Here is a 24600-nt window from a genome sequence, read left to right on the forward strand (position 1 = left end):
ATTTTTCGCATCAAATTCATATATTTATTATGTGAGTGAGAGAGCGAGCTTTTTCCTATTAACAAGAGGAAATTAAAACGAAAAACTCATAAAACAACATCCACACCTCCGCACACAACGCACACATGGACGCACCCATATGCACACACACACACACACACACACACAGACACACACACCAGTGGGAAGGGGTAGTTTGGTGGGGGCTACAGTGGTAACAATTTATGATTGCCGGCGAAGCCGCTAATTGCGTTATTTTTGTGTGTTTGATTTTCATAAAATTGATATTTGTTGGCCAATTCCGGTTGCAGGGCGAGTCAGCCTTTTGGTTCTGTTCTTGCTGTTGGTTTTTCCACACTTTACATATGGAAGGGGAACATAGAGGCCCAGAAAGGGGTGAGGCATACACAAATAATTTACTTAATTCGCATTTGTTTATAGAAGCAAAGCAATTTTTAGCCCTTTTTCAGCCAAACGAAGCAAAGTTAATTTGGTTATGCAACAAGCTTCAATCCACAGGAGAGGTACAATTCTTGGTGGTATAAATATAAACAGCTCAGCTCAATGGGATGGTCAGCAGAGGCGCTTCAATTCCTCAGAGTGGAGAAAGAAATTTAAGTACATTTTCCTGCATAACTTTTAGGATTTTCGCAAAATTACCAATTTTAGGGTATCAAAATGTATTTAATTAAAAGCAGAACAAAAGCTGAAACAGGCAGTCAATTGGAGTTCCGCTTTTGTTTGACTTTTCTCTTATTAAAAGATGACTTTCCCCTGCCAATCAAGCAAGGTAGGGAGTCTGTCGCTGGCAACATCATTGCCTTCCTTCAAACATGTAGGAATTCAATTGGCCAAAAGGCTCCTCCACTTAATTGTGACTTCAACAGTGGCCCAACGACTGGCTTTAATCACTTTTGCGTCGTGTAATCACAACCACTTTTGTTCGGGGCTCAATGCATTCAATCGAAATGCATCGAAAGTTCATGTGAAATGCATTAAATAGTTTCAGAATTGCTTTATTCCGACTGCCGCACGACCAGTCCCCTCGCAACGAATCGAATATTCTGTCATATTTCGTTCCATCGAAGTCCTGAACTTTTCCATTAATCGAACAATTTAAACGGAAATAAATAAATGGGAAATGCCTCAGCTGCTCCTTCTGCTGTGGGAGCTGGCTGTGTGGAAGTGACAGGATGGAAGGGTGGAGGGGAAAGCCATGTCCATGTCCCACTCTGTGGGAAACCCTTAACCCTGGAAAACCCCTCCGCTATCCTCCACTATCCTCTCTGGCTGCAGACAATCTTCCACTCTTCTACTCTGCCTTTTTTTCTTTTGCTTTGGCTGTGTTTTTCTTTGGTTTCGAATTTCGGGCTCCACCTCCGTGTGGCTCCTGCTCCTGTGGCTCCGCCATCCGCTAACCGCAAGGCAAGAAAAAGTTTTGTTTTGGGATTTCGGTTGTAGGCTCCTTACAGCTCCTTACAGCTTCTGCTTTTGCCCCCGCTGCTGCTCCTTCTCCTGCTGCAGTTGCACTTCAGAGACGCCGCACAAGCACCAAAGGAGCAGCTGCTCCTTCGTCCTTGCTCCTGGCTGGGGCTAATAACAGTTGCAATGCGAAAAAGACTTCAATAAGCAGCAGCAGCAGCAGCAGCAGCAAGCAGCCACTCCCTCGTCTGCCCTTTCTGCCCTCCGCCGAAACCGATTTACGCTGAAAGTGCCAACAAAGGCGCAAAAGTTGCCGCTCCCCTTCCCAGGAGCTGGTCCTGCGAGTCCTTCCTCCTCCTGTGCGCTCTGGTTTCTGGTATCGCTTTGGAAATTGCGCATACGCCAGGTTGTACGGCTAGGAGCCAAACTTTTCCCTCTGCTGAGCGTTTTAATTTAATACACAAACTTCTGCGGGAGGCGGGATGGCACGGGGTAGGAGCCCTGGTGGAGTACTGGCAGTGGCAGTCCTTCCTGCAATTTGAGGCTCATCCAAGTGGATCGGTGGTGCATTTATTTAAAGTCAAGTTTTTCGTTGATTTGTCGCTCGCTCACGGAAAACTCATTTCCCCATTTCCCCATTTCCCCATTCCCCAGCGATCGTTTGTCTCTCTTTATCTCTCTCTCTCTCTCTCTCTCTGCTTTTGTGTGCCTTTTTTGGTGCCTTTTTATAACAATTAATGCCAGGAAAAGAAAGAGGAAATGTTTCCTGACAGCTCCCCTGGGGTCTTCACTCAGGTGACTCCTTGTCTGAGCCTCAGCCTCTTCGTATCTCATCCTGCGTCTATCCCTTTGGGCAGCTGCTTTTGTGTCCAAGTCAAAGTCCTGCCAAAGGACTGCTCTGCAGCTCCACAGGGGCATGACACTGATACTCCCAGCACTCATTGATGTTCGTTCCTTCTGCCCCATAAAAAAACACACACAAAGAAGCAAAGACAATTGGTAAAAAATCAAAAATGTAACGCGGGTTGTGGTTTGGTTTTTCATGCGAAAAAACTTTGGACGGAGAGACAACGAGAGAGAGAGAGAGAGAGAGAGAGACTCTGGACCACCGAAACCTTTAGTTGATGTGTTTAAATTAGTTTAAGTTTAAGTAATTAAATTTGATGTAAATGATTGGTGGCTCCATGCAGGCAGCGGGAGAAGAGATCTCACAGAAGAGGACAAAATCCAAACACAGAGTTTTTGCTCCAGCCAAGACAGAGTTCAGTGACAGGACAGTCCCTGCCATTGGAAATTCTAGACATCTAAGGCGAAAATCATTAAAAAGAGTACAGGACAGCTTTGTATCATTGCCTCGAAACTGAAATCGATTTGCCCAAGGGAATGGCAAGGAATCAGTCGCTGACTTAGAGACTGCGGGGCTCATTGGTTGCCTGATTAGGAATGGATGCTGCACGTACACGTATACATATCGTGTATCGCTTTCCTGTATTATCCCGTGTCCTTTCCGCCTGTAATTTGTCATTCTCTTTGTATCTATCAATCCACATTACGGTGTGTCCCTCAGCGCCGGCTCCGGCTCCCGCTGCTGCTCCTGCTAGATGCTGCTCCAAACGAGACCCCAGATGGATGGATGAATTGATGCCTGGCATTGACTGACTGATAAGTCCTTAGGCAGAAACAGCAACACCAACCGAAACAGGTGTCCGCATACCAGAAAGGACAGAGAGCGGGGCAAGGGAAAGGATAGCAGCAGAGAAACAATAAAAAAAAGGACACAAGGCCTCTAAAAATAAAAATCGTGTCCGTTCGCCTTCTTTTACGGCTTGCTGACAAATGAATGCGTAGACAAATTTAATGAGAGACGGAAATGTCTTTTCGTTTTCGGTTTCTAGCTCCAAATTTATGGGCCTCGTCCTTGGTACAGGACACTGAACACTGGACACGACCTTCCCTCATCTTTAAGCCCCAGAGGCAATGGCATCATCCTAACATAAAAATTACTGCACGGCCGTACGCATACGTCGTCGTGGTACATGTGCCGGACTATGGTCCTCGGCGCACTTATAGTGGGAGAGGGCAAGCGGATGTCCTGTGGAAAGTGAAATAAATGATGTCTATAAAATATAAATAAATAAATAAAATTAACTCATAACCACTTAAGTTGGACTTCGCTGAGCCGAGAGAGAGAGCGCCAAACCGAGCCATACAGAAGGAACCGCAGGGCAGTGGACAGCCGCAGGACTACTCTCCCGCCACTCCGCCCGCAGTGGGGAACCCATTCTCCATCTCTTTCGCATTTCCCATACTGCAGATGAAGTGAAACTAACAGCAACATAATTTAGTGGCAGAGGGCTCCAGCTCCTACTCTTCCTACCCAAGCAAAAGGACAATCTTCATTCTGTTTAGCTGACCAAAGGACACTAATATGGGACTGTGTGTGTGCGAGTGTGTGTGTGTGTGTGCCTACAACATCAACTTTTTGCTACTTCAAAAATGCCGCCACGAAACCTTCATTTATCAAGTTGACATTTTAATTTATTAAAACAAAATGAAACGAAATGAAATGAAATGAGACGCAGCACGAACCCAACGAAGGGAGGAAGGGTGTTCCGACTGGTGGGGGGGCGTGGCTGTCCAGCGGCTCTTGAGTTGGAGTCGTCCTAGCCTACCGGGATTCTGGATTCTGGATTCTGGTAACCGAAAGCCTCCTCGCGAACAGTGGCACGACTGCCATTTGAGGGGCACAGCCAAGGAGGAAGCACTTTTTGCTGTGCCTTTGGACCACAGTCCATGGCATCATTGTATGGCCAGGCTCTTGAGGACACGCACTGGACCAACTAAAAGGCGTTGCAAATGAATGCGTAAGAGATGACAGGACTCTCGCAGGAGGAGGTACTGCTGGCGCTCGGCTCACGGCCTTAACTGCCGCATGACCAAGCGGAATAAGTTGCGAAGGGAATATTTTGCGGAAAATATGACAGAAAAGGCGAACATCTAGAAGAGCTGGTCAAGCAGCATAAGTAGCATGGCAGGCACGGTTGATAGGGATTCGCTTCAGAGTTGTGGCAGGAGTAGAAAATGAGCAACAACAACAGCAGCAGCAGCAGCAGCAGCAGCAGCAAGGGTGACATGATGAAAGTAGGACACTGGAGACATACAACTGGGATTCCAATGAAAATCAATAGTTGTCCAAGGAAATGGTCAAGAATGCCGGGCCCTTGCCCCCTGCTACTTACACCGACCACAAATGTGGATTGAAAATGTAAAAATTAATTGAATATGTTAGGAAAATCGCATTACTTATGTTTTACTCTTCCTTTAGTTTTTTGTATTAATGACATCCGAGTGTTATGATCGATTTAGCTGTTATTTTATACCCATTATCTCCTGCCGCCAGTTTGATTTGAGAGCATTTGCATACTTTATTCGATTATTCAGAAATTTTAAATTTCACATGCCCCACAAAGAAACTTTTCTTTAATTTACATAAATTTTCAAAGCGATAATTTGGAAACGTGTCGTTGCTGTTGTTTTTCTTCCCTCGCAAAGGAAAGCCAAAGGAATAGCAAAACAAAATAATGTATATTAAAATGGCAGCAGCGAAATGTGAAATAAAATGAAATAAAAATAAAATAAAATAAAATAAAATATAAATTCCAGTGCTTTGGCACAACAAAAGGTGCGCGACCGCACGGTAAAACCCTTCACTCTGCCTACTTTTTAGTCCCATTTCACAAGCCACGAAGGAGACGAGGACTCGCCTCAGCGAACGGCAATGTGGCGGCAACGTTTTTCCCTTTCGCTTAAGAAAATGTTCTTATTTATGGCTGAGCCATGGCCACGCCCATTGACAGCCGCCCACCCCCCGCACCACACCTTATTTGGAAGGGCGCACAATTTTAATATTCAAAAATTGTGGCCATTAAAGCAACTTGGAATGCCACCAAAGTGCGGGAACACTCGAAAGAAGGGTTCCGTTACCCTCTTGAGGGGTTTTCTCGTACTCGCCAAAACTTTCCGGAGTGGGTCACCGTGGGTGGGGGGAGGGGCATCTGTGGGGCGTTGGTCATTCGCATGAATGGCGGTCGGTGAATGCTTTTGAGTGATTGCTGTACCTTGATTCACTTTGGCCTTCCACTGCCCTGCTCTGCCCCGCCCTGCCCTGCCTTTCCTTCTTCCGTGTTGCGCACGGATAGCATTCCGGCGGAGTGCTCCGCTCCGGCGCACCTTCTGCGGCGTAAATTGCTTTTCATTTGTTCATATTGTGGCAGGGGCAAAAGGGCAGGGTCCGGCAACAGCTGTCATGCCGCAACAGTTTCGACTGCCCTTAAAAAATATGAAATTTAACCACAGCCGACGGAATCCAACGACTCCTCCAACGGAGACGTACATGGCGACGCAGATGGAGACGGAGACGACAAAGAAGAACGTTTTACAAATTGAAACGAAATTTCTCTCACTCTCTCTCTCTTCCTCTCTGTCCCTCTCTTTGGGCACCGCAAAGTGGAGGAAGAAAATGATGGAAGTGAAATGCTGGGCAAAAAAAAAACGCAGAAATGAAGGAAAAGCACTGCTGAATGCTGGCAGGACAACTGAGGGAGTGCAGAGGGAGTCCGAGAGCGTAGAGTGGTGTTGGGTATAAGTGAATGGGTGAGTGAATGGCGAGAGGAATCTCTGGTTGAATGGGCAGCTATAATCATGCCCTACAAGAGAGAAAGAGATTCCCTAACGCTGGCTGAAGATCACCAAAGACATGACATTTATTTGCTGTACAAACTTTCCATAAGTGAATGGCACCAGAATGGCAGAAGCGGTTCGCTTTCATCCACTCACTCATCATTCACTCACGCACTCGCCTCAGCACACCGCTCACATGGCTTGGCTTTACCTTTAGCTCCATTCAGGGCCTGCTGGCACCACCTGATCCACAGCGGTGGCACATCCACAGCGGAGTAGTCGGCCGGCGAACTCATTCAAAATGAATGCATGTCCATGCCGCCTGCGATGTGGCAATGTGGCAACCGAATGAATCTGCGGGGCTCACGGGATGGCCATCAATGGGGATGCCATGAATGGAGGGGTAGGTAGGGGAGGCCAATGGGTGGTTAGGGGTATGCTTTTACCGTTGGCAGGGCGAACATTAAGCAAAGTGGTCCGCGTTCCATTTGCGCCTGCCATTCGGTGGTGATGCTGCTGCTGTTACTGCTTTTGATTTTAATGGTTATGCTACTTATCATGTCCTACAACGAGCTGCTGCAGGGGCAGGGGCATGCCACACATACAAAAAGAAAAGAGAGCGAGGAAGAGGCATTGCACGGTGTGAGGCACGTGCTGTCCATCAGTCCATGGAGTGGGATATGGACAAAGAAACGAGATCAATTCGATCGACACGACTACGAAGTTCCTCGTACTCTAACGATGATTTTACGGTGGAAAGTAGCAAAAGTTCTCCCGCCCTCTCCTGCCAGAGCATACCCTTTGCTGCTCTTTCCATTTTCCGTTTGCAGGGTATACAAAAAGCAAACAGAAGAAGAACAGAAGAGTACTCGCTGGCCAGTTCCAGTGCCTGTGTCCGCAACGCGGGCAGCGCAGCATTCGCGGTTACATTTTTTCACGGTTTTTCCGTGGTCCAAGTTTCGGAAGGTGGGGCAGGCAGCATGCCAGAGAGTGGCAGCCAGTGCTTGGGGTGGGGCTTGGAGGTGGCAGCAGCAGTGACCCAAATATGTTTGCACAAATGAGTTTGCGGGGCATTAAATGATTTGTTTGCACAGCTCGAAATCGAATTAAAGAAGCTGGTACCAGCAGCAGGAAGAGCATCAGACCTCATACAAGGAAGGCTGCGTTCAGGATGGCAATGGAAATGGTGGGCGTGGCACGTATGCAATTTGTCGTCTGCGGCGGAAATTTCCACGGAACCCGAAACCAAAGAGTCGAAAAAAGGTAAAAAGCAGACAAGAAGTGAGAGCTTTCTCTCTCTCTCTCTCTCTCTCTCTCTATCTTTCTTTCTTTTGCTTCCTGTAGCGCCTCTGCCCCCTCTCAACCCCTTCGACTGCTGTCTATAAATAAATTAGCATCGCAAACAAGTTGGCAGCTCCGTTCGTTCCGTCTGTGTGTGTGTGTGTGTGCGGCTTGTTATGGCTAAAAAGCTGTTTCCGCAATGAGCTTGTTTCCTGTCCGCAAGGACATGGTTCCTGGCTCCTGTTCGATGGCTGGCGGGGGGAAGGATGCTCGTCGCTGCCTGCCACTGACAAGTTGGCTATAAAAACTAAATGCGCTGCCCAACACTGGACACACTGGAATGCTAGGAGGCGTGGCAAGCGAAAACAAAAAAAAAACAGCAAAAAAAAATCTAATTTCCTGTGAACAACATAAAGTAAATGTTTCAAAAGCTGACGCCAGCCAGAGGCCCCAGGATGCAGAGTTGGTGGCTGCAGAGTTCCGAACGAGGGGGTGTCGTAGAGTAGGCATGCAGCCAGCCCCCTGGTCATATGTGTACGACAACATGGCCGTGGTAACAAATGCTTCTGACCCTGCCATTGTGCCTGCCCATGCCCCACCATTTGCCATCATTTTTTGGGTGTAACGACGAGGCAGAGGGGCCATCGAGGGGTGGCAGGGGGTGCGCCTCAGGCATAAGTTATGAGCCCCGCAGTACCCGTGCCCAGCCGCACCCTTCCCAATCTCTGTTGCCCTGCAACTGGCATGAAACATGTGACCGAAGCAAGGACCCGGCACGGTACGCCTGACCAGAGAGCCCCCAACGATGCCCACACGCCCCCTGTCGACTGCAGATGAAACCGCAGACCGAGCGGCCCGGCAAACAAAAAAAAAGATCGAGCGCCACAGCAAAGCGATGGAGCGGAGACTCGTGGAAGCTGGGATGGTGTGGGAGCGGCGTAAGGCACACGCGTTTAGGGTGGGGTGCGGAAAAAAAGAGTGTGGCGACGGCAGGGGAAATTATTTCAAACACGAGACAATTTCGGCTTTTTGGTAACGCTTGCTGCCAGCGACCACAAGGGATATCAATAGCAGAAGGAAGCAAAATATGGAAGGATACAAACGGAAGAGATTGCACCAGAAAACACACGAGAAGAGAGGAGCTGGAAAGAATAGCACTGCAGGATTTAAGACCAAAGGAGAGGAAGGCAACAGGTATCAGGAGCAGCGAACCCTGGAGTATTTTCAAGAATAGTCCCATAACTCTCAACCCACAGAAACATTCATTGATTCTTTCTTGATTTTTTTGGCAAATTTCGGGAATTAGAAGTCGGCCCTGTGTACATTTTGACAGAAGACAATGACAACCATCGTAAGAGAACACATTTTGCTGCAAAAGTTAACTCCAAAAATGTATCACAAAAATAGATTGTGAGCAAAATGAAAGAATTTCCTTATTATCATTTAAACAGCCTCCTTTTTGCGTGACATTCAAAGTGAAAGAATGCCATAAACACATTGTGCATACACACCATGGAAATTATCTTGAAAAATTTATCACTGATCGTTTGTCTTGCGAAATGCGACATGCGGCAAGCGGCAAGCGGCATGCGGTGGGCACAAAAGAGAAAGGAGAAAGCCGAAAAGCAGCGCACACACAAGCCGCAAGCTCACAAATAAAAAAGGTGCAAAGGCGGCAGCATTCCCCAAAGGACATTAGCAGGATGTGTTGCCCCATGTGTGTCTGTGTGTGTGTGTGTGTGTGTGTGTGCGGGCGTGGAAATTGGCTAAAACGAATTTACACAAATTTATCAACGTGGTCCAAAGTCAAACGAAACGAAAACGAAGCCAAAGCCAAAGCCAAAGCCAGGCGGACACGTACACGGAAAAACCAAAGCGGAAAGAAAGTGTCACACTCGCACAGATACACAGAGGCACACACACACACACACACACACACACACTCGCACACATGCAGAGAGAAAGAACAGGAAAGCGGAAATGAATCATTTCATTAGGAGTTGGCAACGCCTACGACATGAGACACAAGAGAGCATTAGGGGGAAAGGACAGACCCGCTACCGCGGCACTCCCTCGGGGATGTAGAGCGAGAGAGAGAGGTTGAGGTTGAGGCCACAGCGAAACGACCCAAGAAATTGCCAAGTAAAATGTGTTTGACACTTAACGTAGGTCGCTTGACCAGGACCAGGGCTCTCACCGGGAGGAAGTGGTTTAAAGGGGGGGCTGGGAGCAGCGCTGGGACTGCGGCCAGGTGAACACTTAACACGTGTAGAGCCACGGCAGACGGCATCCGGCAGTCGGCGATGCGTAAAGGAAGCCCAAGAAAAAATAAAGAAAATAAGGAGAACAAATCTAATGGAAGGAAGCGCTTTTGGGGTCGAATACAATGATACCCTTTGCAGGGAAAGTTTGTACGGCACAGGCAATGCATTTAGCTATAGTTTGAGAGCGTATTTTGGTTATTTTCTATTTGATTTCACAATTCAAAATCGAAATAACTTCTCAAATAACATTGCTTCCACACCAGCAACTTTAAGAGGGAAATGTACATATGTTTTTGCCGAGACAACAACCAGAGTCCGAGAAGGAAATGGAGCAGAAGCAGGTGTAGTGGCAGTGGCAGTGGCAGTGGCATTGGAATTGGCAGTGAAGTTATCAAAAACCATTGGCTAATTCATTGGATAAAATATGCTTATCGAATGCATTGGCTGAGAACAGCACACAAGAGTTTTCTCGGTAGGTGTCCATTTCTGGCCACACAATATTCATTGCACAAACATCAGAAATATCCTCGAAAAATAAAACAAACAGATTGCTGCAAAATGCAGCAAAATGTGCAACGAGAAAAATCATCATGAGATGCACAAAAATATTTGCCACTGCAGGAGGCGGAGGCCACTCGCTTTAGTAATTGAGATTTGGTTTCTGAGGTTTCTCGGCCTGGCAGCAGCAATACCATACGACGTATACTTGCTTTTTGATTTATATTCAAATGCAATTTCATTCTTGGCCCCGCCCCAGCCCATTCTCACAAAATCTGTAGGTGCTGAAAAACTGTGATTTCTGTTGGGGATTTGTTGGGTAAGACTTTAAGCTGACATTGCTAGAAGAGTGTTGGCATTCAACACTTGAAAGTGATTTGCATTCCCCAGATACAGATGCCACGAACCAGAATACTTGGGGTTTCCCTTCTAGAGGGTACACTACAGGGTAATGGGCCACTCGGTCCTCACAGGTTCCTCCCAGTGTTCCGCTTCCTTATATTCTTTTCTTTTGTTAATCAAATTGGCTTTTGCTTTGGCTTTGGCTTTGACTTTTGCTTCATGCTTCATGCTTCATGCTCATGGGGCGTATGCGTAATATTCCACTTTTATGATTCCACATCCTTTGGTATCCTTTGGCAGCCTTTGGCATCCTTTGTGCTCGACTAAATCGATTGTGCGTTAAATACAATTGCATTTTTCGATGCGTTTAAGCGATAAGAAACAACAGAGAGAGAGAGAGAAAGCGAAAGAGGCCCAAAGAAATGCTTTCATGTACCTGCCACTAGGCTACCCCTTGGCACAGTCCTTGCCACATTACCCTTTTCCGCTCTGCCTGTATGTACTGCCGCTCTGTATGTACTGTGGCACACCCTTTCTAATCTGCATTTTGTGGCTAATTCAATGGCAAAGTGTAAGGGGATACTTGGGAGGATACGCTGCCTGTCGGTTTCCTTTTGTTGGGACCTGCCACCGATGGGCGTCGCTGCACATAAAAAAGATACAATCTACTTTCCGTTGCTTGACATTCTCTGGGTGTTTCTACTAGAATTTATTATTAATCGAATTCAAACTTGGGCTCTAATGAGCGGCATTGGCTGCCGCCAAGTGGCGTACAAGAAGCCGGTTGCGCACATTTGTGGTGTACTGCACCACCACGTAAATCTCACTTAACATGTAGAAATGCATGAGCCACAGATGAGCCATCTTCCACACTAAGTCGGGATTTTCAATTGATCCCAGCATCCACAGGGAGCCAAGGACCGTGCGGCCACAGCAGAAGCACCTGAACAACAGCCCCGGGAAGAGGACAAGATTGTTAACGCTGGACGGACATCGGACATCGGGCCCAAACTGGTAGGAACACAATTGTGGCAGATGGAAGTCCAACAGCATCACAGCCGCAAAACATCCGGCCTTTACCAGTGTGTCAAGTGGTAATTGCGTAACGAGCCTTGCCACTTTGATCGGGGTCTGTGCCTCCGGTTGGGGCAGCGGCTGCAGCTTCGACTCCGTCTTGGGCTCCATCTTTGCGTCTTTTTCGTCCATCACGACCAAGTGCGGGCTAAGCAGAATGCTCCAGATGCCGATGGTCAGGCCAATGTACACGAGAGAATAATAAACTTTGTTACTTAACATTTTTGTTGTGATCGTTGGTGGGACTTAATTTTATTTGAGTTTCGGATTGAAGATTGACTGTGGTTTGAGGAAAGCCTACTCTCACATTCAGCATATCATTTCTTGATTTTTCAAATTTCTATATCAAAGGAACTGCTGAGAAGAGTTTCATGAATGAAATGAGGGAGTTCCTCATTGTACTCACATTCCATCGACTCCTTTTTAAAGTACATTCGTGTTTCATTTAGGGATGAAGCTGCTGTGGCTCCTCCTAATCCTCCTTCTCCCTTTAGGCTGAAAATTGATCGAGTGTTGCTCTAATCACCAGTTTAAAACACAGTTAAGGCCCTGATTTTCATTTCCCCTAGATGAATAATGCAACCCAGAAAGATGTGTGCCAGTGGCAGGAGGAGCAGCACGAGGAGTGCAGCTGCAGACTTACTTAATCCTGACCGAAAGCGAAAGAAGGAGAAGGAGAACGACAGGGGCTTTGGGGGGAGCCCCAAACGAAACATCTTTCAATATAAATTTCAACGGCTTGTCAAGCTGTTTCCTGCAAAATGCCGTTGGCAACTGTAATGGCTTCGTTTCGTTCGGTTTCGTTTCGTTTCGTTTCGTTTTGCTGGCTTTTCCCGGATTCCGGATCCCGGGTTCTCCCAGATTCAGGCGTGTCCAGGCGTTGTCCTTCGTCTCTATTACATTACTGATTGTTTTCGTAAATGTGTGTGTGTGTGTGTGTGTGTGTGTGTGTCCTGGCACTCCTTTCTCTCCCCCTTTCCGCTGCTGTTGCTGTTTTCGTTGGCTTTCTAGTTGTAGTTGTGCAATATTTTGCTGTTGCTGTTGCTCTTGCTGTTGCCTTAGTTCCATCATCAATCCCACAGACAGTGTCTGTCGTCTCTCTCTCGCTCTCTCTCTCTCTCTCTTTCTCTTTTATCCCTCTCTAAGAGCATGTGTTCCTCCGTCTGTGCGTGTGTGTGTGTATGTTATTCCAACTGTCGTTTACCATTCATTCCGGGATAAATACAAAATGAAGATGATCCTTCGGGAGCTTTAGTTATTCAATTTCAAATTGTAGTAAATTTAATCTAGCAAACAACTCTGGGTCGTCTTCTCTCTTTCTGTGTGTGTGCGTGTGTGGCATGTGTGGCATGTGTGGCATGCCCCCTCTCCATCCCTTCTCTTCCGACCGAGGAGTACCTATAAAATACGTAACAACTTCTCAAGCGGTGTTTCTGCGAGTAATTTTGTGCCCCATCCCATATCCCACATTTGTAGTCCGATTTCGAATCTATTTCTCTCCTGTCCTTGCCGACAGGCTCAGCTCACACGAGCGGACAGGACAGTTGGCATTTTTAAGCCCCCTGATGTCTCTTTGCCTTTCCTTTTCTCATTGCGTTTTCCAAATGCGTTTTGCCGCCTTTGGCGCTGGAAAAAACATCCTTCTCCTCCTTCTCCTGTCAGCCTCTTCCTGGCATCCTTCAGTTGGTGCCCTGGCCTGTCCTGCATCTGAGGTTCTTGTTTGCTCATCTTGTTTGCCTACTGCTGCTGCTGCTGCTTCTGCTGCCTATTTATCTTTTCTTCGTCCTGCAGTTGGCTTACACTCCTGCCACTCCGCTCCGGCTGTCGCCACTTTGTTATTGCTGCATTATCTTTCAAATGGCATATTTATAGGATTTCGCTTGCTTGCTCGAGATCAATGCACACACACACACACACACACACACAGTGGATATACAGGAGCCCATAGTTTATTGGCAGTGGCTCAGTGCCTCAGCCTGATGCGCATTTCCTCAATCAGCCTCGTCAGCCTTCCCGGCAGCAGACTTCAACTAAAGTCCAGCAACACAGCAAACAGTTAAACAAGCGTCACGCTTGCTCTCCCCTACCAAAGGGACACAAAAACCCAAAGACCAAGCAGCAGAGCAACCCAGCACCAGAAATTGGCAGTGACTGCTGTTCCACACAGTGGAACGAGGCCACACATAAAGCGATTACTGGATAGGCTCTCCTCCAGTGTAGCTTAGAGAAAGGAAAGTAAGCATAAATCAACAAAAATAGGCAATGGATTATGCATTTTCACAATGCCTGCACAAAAGCAAATTAGTTCTTTACAATTTTTGGATGTGTATAAACTTTTACCGTGAGAAAAGAATCTTTGCCCCACTGTCGCACTGTGCGGCTTGGGCTTGGGCCACTTTGTCTGCTGATGCTGATGCTGCTACTGCTGCTGCTTCTGGCTTCGATACACAGACTTTTACTTAACTATTTCGTACACAGTAAATTCATTTTCTCAATTGCCTCTCGCCAATGTCGATGTCCCTGTCGCTCTGCTTGTCGCCGTCTCTCTTTCTCTCTGTCTCTGCCGTTGGCCCCATATTTTATTTGTATTTATTCGTTTGTATGCATGTGTAAATATTTTATTTTCCCTTGATTTTTATTATATTTGTCTGAGGGAACGCACACACAGGGCGAGAGCGAGAGCGAGGTAGAGAGGTAGAGGCCTCCTGTTCGGGGGCCTCGTCCTGTTCGGTCACACGGAAACTCAATTCCCCGATCCGCTGACCCCACTGCGAGCCACTGCGGCCACTCGGAGGTAGTCGAGAGCGTGTCCTGGAGATCGAAAGGGACTGACGACAATTTCGTGTTTTATGACAGAGAGCGAGAAGAGAGAGAAACCAAAGTGTTGCACGTGGCGTATGAGTAATGTATGGCCTGTGACTGTGCCGGCCGAATGCATTTAATCAGCTAAGAGGCGACAACACAAAGTAAAAGCTTGCACCCAAAAATCTCGCATGAATTTTCATTGCTATACCGATAATGGGGAATTCAATTTCCCATGGAAAAAGCAAAACAGGGAGTGGAATGGGAGAGGCACAAACCACACACCACTTCTGGCATCCACCACAATCCTGCACACACACATACACAGACAAAAAACGAGGTAATGGGCGCATGCCAATGCCGAATGCTGAATGGAAATGCTAATTGGTAATCCATACCCCCCCTCGCCATATTCGTGAATGCGAACAGAGGGAGGGAGGAATGTGAATGTGAATGTGAATGCGAATGCGAATGTCACTTCGTTGTGGCGGGAGTGTGTGGGTGAGTGTGGGAAGGGGGGGATTTTTGTGCTCTGGTTACCCGTTTATCGTTTTTCGCTTTCGATTACTTAGGCGATATCATATGGAAGCACTCAAAGGCACTCAACCATTCTCTAATGCATAAACAGCACAGTGGAACGGAAACAAGGCAAAAGTGAACCACAAAAGGTCAAAGAAATGTAAAAGGCAACGGTGTGGTTAAAGAGGAATTTTTCTATTTTTCTATTTGAATCAAGGCATTCATTCTGAATGGCGACCAGTGTATGAGAGCTCTCCGGAGTGTCCCACTATTGCCCCATAGAGCTTTTAATTATAATCCACTGAGTCATTCGCATTTTCTCTCCTTCTCTTTCACTCTCTCTTCCGGATGATTGGTTATAGAAGAGCGTTCCACTTGAGCCACCGCTTAATCCTGATTCCTGATTGTTAATAAATCCTTTTTCCTTTTCTTTATGATTTCCATTTTCACATAGAGCAATCGATTGAATGGAATGCCACTTGGGTACCATTCTCAAAGCATTCATTCCACAGAAAGTAAAACTGCTAATCAAAAGAGCGTGCCTCCCGCGTTAATTGTGTTCGAAGGTCAGGTGTTCAAACAGGCAAAAGACCATCAAGAAGATATGATCAGAAAGTAATTCCTTGACACACTTACCTGAATGAAAATTAAAATAGGTCCATATAAATAGGTCAAATCTATCATAAAACAATCGATCTTTAAGTGCATCTTTTCGATGATTACTTTTATTTGTGGGTTTCTGAGCGAATGATTCATTAGTTGAACATTCCCCTGCACACTCTTCTTGCCTGGATTCACATGCTTGAATGCCTTTACCTTTGAATTTAACGTTAAGTTTTTATGTGTTTGGTTCATGGAGTTTTATGTCCGTGAAGCCAAACAGAGATTATCCATCAGGGCGCTAGGAAATCTCAGCCGCAAGACGACACGAACTCCCCATTGAATTTGGTTTGGGGTGGGGCATCCTTCATAGGGAAAAGGGGGCGTGGGTGAGGGGTTGGGGTTGGGGTTGGTGGTGGCTTCGACGGCCACCCATGAATTATTTATTTGTGCGGGGACATGAATTATTGTTATGAAGTTTATTGCAAACAAATTGCGTCCTGGGACACTGGGAAATCAATAGCAAATAAATAAAAGCGCCAACAGTTTTTGTGGCTTTTGCGCTGAAACAACAGATCCCCGGCATTCCACAGATTGGGGCACACACACAGAGAGCGAGAGAGAAAGAGAGGGCAGAGTGTGTGGCAGGCAGATGCTGAGGGATACGATGGTCAAGATACAGATACGGGCGTGGCCAGAGACACACAGCACAATGCCTCATGATGACTCCCCAGCCCTGCCGGCACCCTGTCTCTGTTGTTTCAGCGCTGCCCCCTGTCCTGCCCTACTGCTGTGGAGCAGAGCCATCAACAACATGCCCAGGATATACAGGACATGGCTGAAGCGCTGCGGGCGATTCATGAAATTTAATGAAGCGGGGCGGCAGCGGCAGCGGCACTGAGTATGAGAGATTCGCATGGGTTGCTCCGGCACTCGCGGCACTGCACTGAGAGAAATCTGCCAGCGAGAGAGCGGGCAAAGGAGCAGTGAAAACTGTGACAAGATGCTGCAAGCGTTCGCCCAGTGTCCTCCGCTGAGAGATGATGCGGACGTGGATGCGGATGCTGAAGAGAGAGGGTATATGGGATGTGTTTTTGAAGTTGGCTTTTTAATTAAAATAAATATTTAATTGAAATTGTAATTAGGAATTAGTTGCGGGCAATAAGTCAGATGGAGCGACAGTCGATGACATGGACACACGCTCGTATCGCTGTCATGTCCTTGTCCTCCGTCGTCCGTCCTTTGCCTCACCGTCCGATGACTGCGAAAAGGCAGCGCATCAATTTCTGATTAAAAAGGATAAACATTTCACGGAGCAGCATCCTCCAGGAGCAGCAGCAGCAGCAGCAGGATGATGATGATGAAAATACACAATCTCCTGCTCATCCTTTATGTTGCGCTGCTCATGTGTTCTGTGCCCTGACTCTGAGGCAAGCACAAACACTGGGACATTAAGGATATTAAAAGCAACCGCAGCACCACAGCTACAGCCATAGCCAATGGCAAGTGACAAGTGGGCGTGGCCCCTGCCACTGCCACTGCCACATATAGGAGACACAGAGAGAGAGAGATAGAGAGCGAGCGACAGAGAGAGTGAAAACGTATTCGATTTCAATAACATTTAGTGGCAATTTCTTTTCGAACCGTTTTTGCGCTTTTAACGACTAGCAGCCATCGCATTAAGCCAGAACCACAAGGGCTGGATGCCCGCCCAGCACCAGCCACTGGCAACGGGAGTGAAGTGAATCCCAGGAGCGGAGCAGCAGGAAAAGAAAAGCAGCAAAAGGCTGTGCCACATACACAACTAATGTCGTTCCATTTAGCTGCAAGTCCTTTCCGGGTTGGGGCTGCCAGGGGGAGCCAGCATTGCCAGGTTTTCAATTACATCACACAGTCACACAACACACAAACACGAAAACTGATGAAGGAACTAAATATTTAAGCTGCTAGTTCATTGGGGCTCAAGCTTTAATGATTTTCAATACAATTTATAGTTTAATTAAAGGTTTAATTGTCTTGCCATTCAGAATTTTCTCATCATTTTGGATGTGAATCTCAGATATAGCGGATATCTTCCCTTATCTTCATTAAAACGCAGAATAATTGACAGAATAAAGCTGAATGATGACCGAATGCCACAACATGAAAAGACATCTACAATTTCGATGATTAATTAAATGTCTTTAGTGGCGACAACTACAGGAGGGAACGATCTACAATAACCCCATTTATATGTAGATATGGAACAGACTGCAGACCCCAGACTGCACACAATGGAATCCATTTTCTTAAAGATATGTAAATTCCTGTAATTCACAGGGCACTTACCTGCAGTGGCAGTCGGTTCTCGGTTCTCGGTTCTCGGTTCTCGCTTGTCGGCAGGATGAAGCAATCGCAATCAGATCAGGGCCGTGTATCCCCTCGTATCCTGCAAAAGAAAAGCAAATCAATTACATCAGAGGAAAAGGGAAAATATCCTTCCCGTCGCCGTCGCCGTCCGACTAATGTTAATTCTTCGTTTCGTGAATGCCGTGGCTGCATGGAGTGCGGGGCGGGGCGGGGCAGGAGCAAAATGCAAAGTGGCATGCCACTGTGCAGATATTGCATGTACGAGTAAAGCGGCAGGATAACGAGACAGGATGAACGCTGATGAATGCCCGCCACGGGGCAGGAGGGCAAGGGCGTGCCGTAGCCCTGCCAACTGACGAATTTTAAGGTACCAGCAGCTCCTACAGTATCTGCAGCTGTGGCAATGGGCGTGGCAGCAGCAGCAACAACAACAATCGATGAGAAACACCAAGCGAAACATCAAGGTGCGCTTGAGAATATTCCCATTACGGCCATGCACCGAACTCCAAGTCGAAGACTGAGATGCAGATGGAAATGGAGACTGCTATGGGGACGCTGTTCAATACAATTGCAAATGTAATGAGTTCCTCGATGGCAAGGCGCGATGGTGAAAGAAGGGCGTACACCAATCGATAACACGACCCAAATATATCATGTAATGTTTTTTCGTATTTTCCCGAGTTTTAAAAGTAAAGATTTCGGACGAAATTCCGCACAAAAATCATCATTAGTGTTTCCCAAACGGTCGACTAAAAGCATAGAGTTTTTGCCTGCAATTTATAGCTGCATCAGTTAGCCATTCACATTTTCCCAATGATCCCGAAAAAATGAATTTCTACCCAGAAAAAAATGTATTTCGATCAAAAGAATCAACATACTCCATCGGATTCATTGCATCTCTGGTAGCTACATAAATACGCAACTAAAAATAATTCAAATATTTATTATGCTCCTCACAGCACACAATGGACAAACGAATGTGTGCTCATAAGTAGATATTTCAGTCTCCAGCCATCTATCTATAATAATCCTATCATCTATAATATCCAAATGTTAATGCTTTAATATTCTGCTTTGCTCTGGTAGTCTAGTGCAGCAAAAGGAGTTAATATCGATGGGGCATGGCTTTGCGCACTTAATCCAGTATTCGTTGAATATTAATTTTGTTTCCATGAACATCAAATGAAAGTTATTTTCTATTGAATTCGCATTGGACGAGAGTTGCGACATGGCACAATATAAAGTGCATGGCGAATGGAGAATTCGATTATAACGATATGGCAAGACGATAGATAGCCAGGGATATGCGATTCGATGCGGTGCGATAGCCCATATGCTGTGTCCTGTGCGCTGTGTCGTGTGCCCTCGCCGCATCTGCGGGTTCATTAAATTAGTTGCATTAAATGCAACCAATACATCCTGTTGTCGGTTGTCGTTGTCGGTTGTCGTCAGATATCCGATTGCTGCAATCGGATAAACAGTGGGGCCGTGGCAGACAGGCAGGCAGGAAGGCAGGCAGGCGGGCGGGGCAGCCCTGGCCCTGGGCATAGATAAATCGTTGGTAAATTTTATATAATCTAATAAAAAATGGATGGCTTTAGAGTGCGACGCTGCGAGCTGGCAATAAATAGCAACAGACACTTTTCGCCATGTCTCTAGCTCCGGCTCTCCCTCTGTCTATGGCCCTGAATCTGGCTCCTCCGTCTTGGTCCTGCGTGTCTCTTAAGCAAGTCCTTCCGCCCCTTGCTCTGCCTGCCATGTATGGCAGTGTATGCGAGCGAGAACTGATGCCAATCCGTTGAAAAGCGCTTGCCAATAAATGATGAGACATCGACGGCACAGCTCCTGCAGAAAGGAGGAGCCGGTGCCGGTGCTGGCAAAAGGGTGAGATGAGCGCGTGGTCGGATGGGTAGACGGGAAGCGCATTAGCTGGATTTTTTCATGCAGCGCTGAGCTTAATGAAATGAGTTTGTCGAACTTATTGCTCACCGAGGCATGCAACATGCCAACCGAGAGGACCCCAGATCACCCCAGCCATGAAGGTGAGAGGATACTGGCAAGGGGATAGGGGAAGCAGGTTGGGGGATGGGAAAGCTGCACTTATGCAGATACAATTTGCTTAAGGGTCCTTAATTTCTTGGGCACATTTAAAGTTGCATAAACAAGTTTATCCCTCGATAAACGATGGATAAATTGCAGTGCAGTGGTTGGTTGGGGAACGGTATGCCTCCAAGCAGCGGCAGGAGATGTTTGATGTAAATATAGCATACGAGAAAAGGAAATACCTATGGACCTATGGCGCCTTCTGACAACTATTAATACTGGAAAAACTTATAGCTCTATAGCAAGAGTTACACTTTGGAAGTGTTTACTCCATGGAGCTTGGTGCGCTGATCCGCGACGAATCGGTAAAGAAAAGAACCAACTTACAATCTACAGATTGATCCATCAAATACGAAATGCAATCAATAAATGGTACACATTACACTGAGAGTAGCCATTGAGAGTATCCCCTTTGGGCGCTCTGGCCACTCTGGCGCCACTCTGCTGCTGCTTCCACTGTTGCGGTTATCTCTACCGCTGCAGCCTGAGAGAAACGGGAACTAGCAGCAACAGGGAAAACTTGGGCCTTTGATGGTCGCTAGGGGGAGTCTTGGGTGTGCTGGGAGGGGTTGGGGCGACCAATAGTTATACAAGTACTCAACAATTAAGTGGGTCACAGGCCGCAGGTCGCGGGTCGTTGGCAAGTCAATCAGCCAATCAGCCATGACCCACTCAAAATGAAGGGGTGGCGCTGTGGTGGAAGGGGTTGTGGAGTGGGGTTTTGTGGTGCTGGCTCGATAAGATGGAGACGCCATTGTTACATGAGCTGCTCCTTGGGCCAGAAAACTTTTGCCTTGGCTGCCGCTGTGGCTCTCTCTCTCTCTCTCTCGCGCTCTTTCCCTCTCCCTGCCACTGTGTGGCACTTCCTTCATCCTTGTTATCTTGCGAACATTTCAAAAGTTACACAGAAATGGACCCACTCACACTCCCCCAGGGGCCCCAGGGATCCCCAAATGCAAACAGTTTCAAATTACAACAAAAGCCAACGCGTTTTTGTCTATTAACAAATTGGCACGCGTCGTGTGTTTTAGGCGTCGACTTAAAGGACTCTGGGATCTCAGTATCTGCTTAAAATGTTAGCCAAAGAAATATTTATTTATGACTGGAAGTTACGTCGCCCCAACCAACTCATGTGTGTGTGTGTGGGTTAATGTTTTTATTAGCTTGAAGCCCCTCCAGATTCTCCGTTTTCGAGGAAGTTCCTGGCAGTACGTTGAAAACTGTTTGAGGAAAGGGCAAACTTTGTGCCGCTTCGCGTTTTATGACTCAGAGAGACGACGACGACGAAGAGGATGATGAAGATGATGCTGTTGTGTGATGATAATGATGACGATGTGGATGGGGGTGATGGGGATATGGCAATGGTGATGACTACTCTGCTATGCCGATAATGATATAAAGGAGACACGGAACACCCCATTGCCAGGGAGTATCTGCATATGTCTGCTTGGCACATTTGTCCCCTGATTGCCACCTCCCCACGCTGTTTGCCAGAGAGAGAGAGAGAGAGAGAGAGTATTGACTTCGCACATACAACAGCAAAAAAATCAAAAATCTCAGCAGATAGTCGTAATTTCTGGCCCCACACTCTGTGCGATTTTTAATGCCTCCGCCCATGGCTGGAAGGGGGGGAGGGCGGTGTGTGGCGTGGCGTGGCACACCGAAATGGGCAATCAACCGAAATGTGGCACGACGGGGGACAGGGAGCTGGGGATCTATCTATGTGGGGCCGTGCCACAAATCAATGGCAAAGAGTTTTGCAACGCAGACGCCAGTCAGATTTGAGCAGTCACTCAATGGGCAACGATGCTGACAGCCCCAAACGAGAATCAGAGAATCAGTCACAGACCCCCCCCCCCCCCAACTCCAGGACTCATGTGTGTGTGTGTGTGGTAATGTCCCCCGGGGCCACTTGAGTCACGCTAAAGAGGCACTCTCAGGCAGAGCTAGAGACAGACAGACAGACAGACAGACAGAGTGTCCTTCGAGAGTCCAAAAAGAGCGAGAAATGGTAGATATTTCCTATGCGGATGGAGGAGACAGTATTTGGGCCAACAAAACCCGTTTTTGAGAACGGTGCACTACAGAGAGCCCGCAGTGGAAGTCCCAGTAGCAGTAGCATCCCCTGTCTCCTGTTTCCCACTGCCAGCGCGAGTGCCAAGGGCAGATACTCTCTCCCTCACCCTTCGCCTCCGATAAAATGCTCCGCTTCGTGATTATTGTGCCAAACAAATTGATACCCTGGAAAAGACTTCTTTCAGCGCAGAGAGCTTCCCATTTAAATGGCTGCTGTAGAGTCTCATTTTTGAATTTCAATAAATTTAAAAATATTTTTACTCGGACCACGGAGCGTGGACCCTGGACTCTCGACCACTGAATGCACTTTGCCCTGGACATGGATCCAATACAAAAAATAAATAAAATGTAAAAGTGGTATAAAAGTGAACACAACCGAAGAAACAACAAATAAAAAGCCCAATGGTTAAGCGCAATCAATGGCCTGGGCAGGGCCTTTGACCCACGATGCAAAATGAAACTTCCAGGCCATGGTATGACGTTGATGAACCCGGTCCGGCGCGTTCTGCAGCTCAAAATAAACGATTAATTGATTAACTTATCGATAATTGATACATGATTCGGTGGCAGTGGGTCGACTCCATGATTGTGTGAGGGTTTTCGGCTGGAAAACGTTACGCTTCATGGGAGGATTCATCAAGAGAATCAAGCGCCTGGTAATCGATCAACAAACATCGAAATGCATTGAAATGAAAAGAAATTTAACAAATGAATGGATGAAAAATCAACGAGTTGGCATTTCATTGGGTACTTGCAGCTCCCTTGATTTATTCCCTCGTGGTTGAAAGTTTCTATCCACCTGATTATCTGCATTTTCATTTAACTTCATAATTGCAGGCCTTGCAGCAGTGCCAGAAGCCATGAGCCTGAGGCCCTGGCCAATGGGCATGTCCATGTCATGTTCTTTTTTCTTGTTTTTGTAATTTAGCAAACTGTCAGATGCATGAGGGGTGGCCCTGACCCACACCGAAAAACTAGCCATATAAACGGAAATCACAACCGAAAGTCAGCATCAATTATGGGGGCATGGGTCATTCAGCCTCTGACACATGGAGATCATTGTCGCCGCGTACTCGATTGCACTTGGAATTGCATTTTTGGGGGCTTATTACGCTGCCCGGCCAATGCAAATGTCAAATATCACAAATACCAGAAATGCCAGAAATACCAGAAATTCGGACAAATGGCATCAAATGCAAATGCAAATGCAAATGCAAATGCAAAATCAAATGCAAATGCGAGGGCGAGTGCAAGAGTGCCTGCCCGCCCCAGTCGTCGGTCCACAACTAAAAAGTTGATTTCTGGACTGGTCTGGCATTTGCATAAAATGCGATGCACCAAGAGCGATGCACTGTCAATCAGTTTGGTCGGTCAGTCAGTCAGTCAGACAGTCATTCAATGGGATAGTCATGCAGTCAGTCATTCATTCATTCATTCAATCGTACAGTCAGTGCCGCCGGTTGTTCATGGGTTTGTTGATCTATTGACCATCGCCTCTGGCCGTCTCTGGTTTCTCGTCTCGTCTCTCGTTCCCATCGAATGTCTCTATCGAATTCGTTTCCCCCACATTTGCGCCACACACACTTCTGGACACATATCAATCTGCTGCTGATGCTGGACGAAACACACACCAATCAGTGTCTGTAAATCAATGACAGCGGTTCATAGGGGTAAGTTTCAGTAGCAAATAACATATACTCTGCATTAAAGGGAAGACTTCAAGAGGGAAGAAAAACAGCAGAAAACAGCGATCTTTGTTGGATCATTTCGTGGAGGAATGTTCTCAAGAGGATCATAGAAGATGGAGCACAGGGCACAGGAGCTCCAGAAGAGCGTTTTACCAAATAAATTAAACAAAAACCATTCCATAGAGGTAGGCAAAAGTCACAGAAACGAGAGCAAGGCAGAGATAGTGCCTTCGTTGAGTGCCATTCGATCCGTTTCTCTTGTGAAATGTTCTAAGGGTAATGGTACCAAAAAATAAACAAAATCAAATAGAAAGGGAAGTCTGTTACCATTGCCACCCTCTGCCCCAGCATCATTGTCGCTGAAGGAGCGATGGAAGTGGAATGTATGGCTGAGGGGTGGTGCAAGGGGTATGGGGCGTGGGGCGTGGGGCGTGGGGTGTGGGCTGTGTGGTGGCTGCACAGGCAAAAAGTCAAATGGATTGAATATTGAGTTTATGATGTTGTCGCTGGCAATTTTCGTTAGCTTTAAGCGGTTTGACGTTGGATGTGTAGAATTCGGAATACTGGCATGCTGGGATGTTGGGCTGCTGATGGGATGGATGGCTGCCTTCTATTGTTGTATGGATTGCGTATACGCAATATGGCCAGACAGGGCTCTCTCTCTCTCTCGCTCTCTATGAGTGTGAGTGTGTGAGTTTTTGTCGATTATTTGCTTCACAGAGCTGCCAACACACGCAGTTTTCGCACGCTTCACTGCGGCTGAGGGGCAGGACAGGGCACTGTCGGCGCGCCTTCTCTTCGAAATGTTCCCATCACGAGATGTTTCAATGTGTTTGTGTGTGTGTGCGTATCTTTGTATGTGTTCGTGTTTATGGAGTCATGCAGTAAATTGAATTTTGCCC

The 24600-nt window shown here is 46.9% G+C and overlaps 1 protein-coding gene across 1 annotated transcript in view; it reads right to left on the reverse strand.

Moving 5' to 3' along the window:
• The window catches only part of LOC117580909, a 108506-nt gene that overhangs the window by 68020 nt on the left and 15886 nt on the right, over positions 1 to 24600 (reverse strand). The window contains exon 3 of the mRNA XM_034267670.1: positions 17811 to 17910. Within this exon, the coding sequence (XP_034123561.1) occupies positions 17811 to 17910 (100 nt within the window). The remainder of the gene's footprint in view (positions 1 to 17810; positions 17911 to 24600) is intronic.

This window comes from Drosophila guanche, unplaced genomic scaffold (assembly GCF_900245975.1).
Source record: "Drosophila guanche unplaced genomic scaffold, DGUA_6, whole genome shotgun sequence".
Taxonomy (NCBI): Eukaryota; Metazoa; Arthropoda; class Insecta; order Diptera; family Drosophilidae; genus Drosophila; species Drosophila guanche.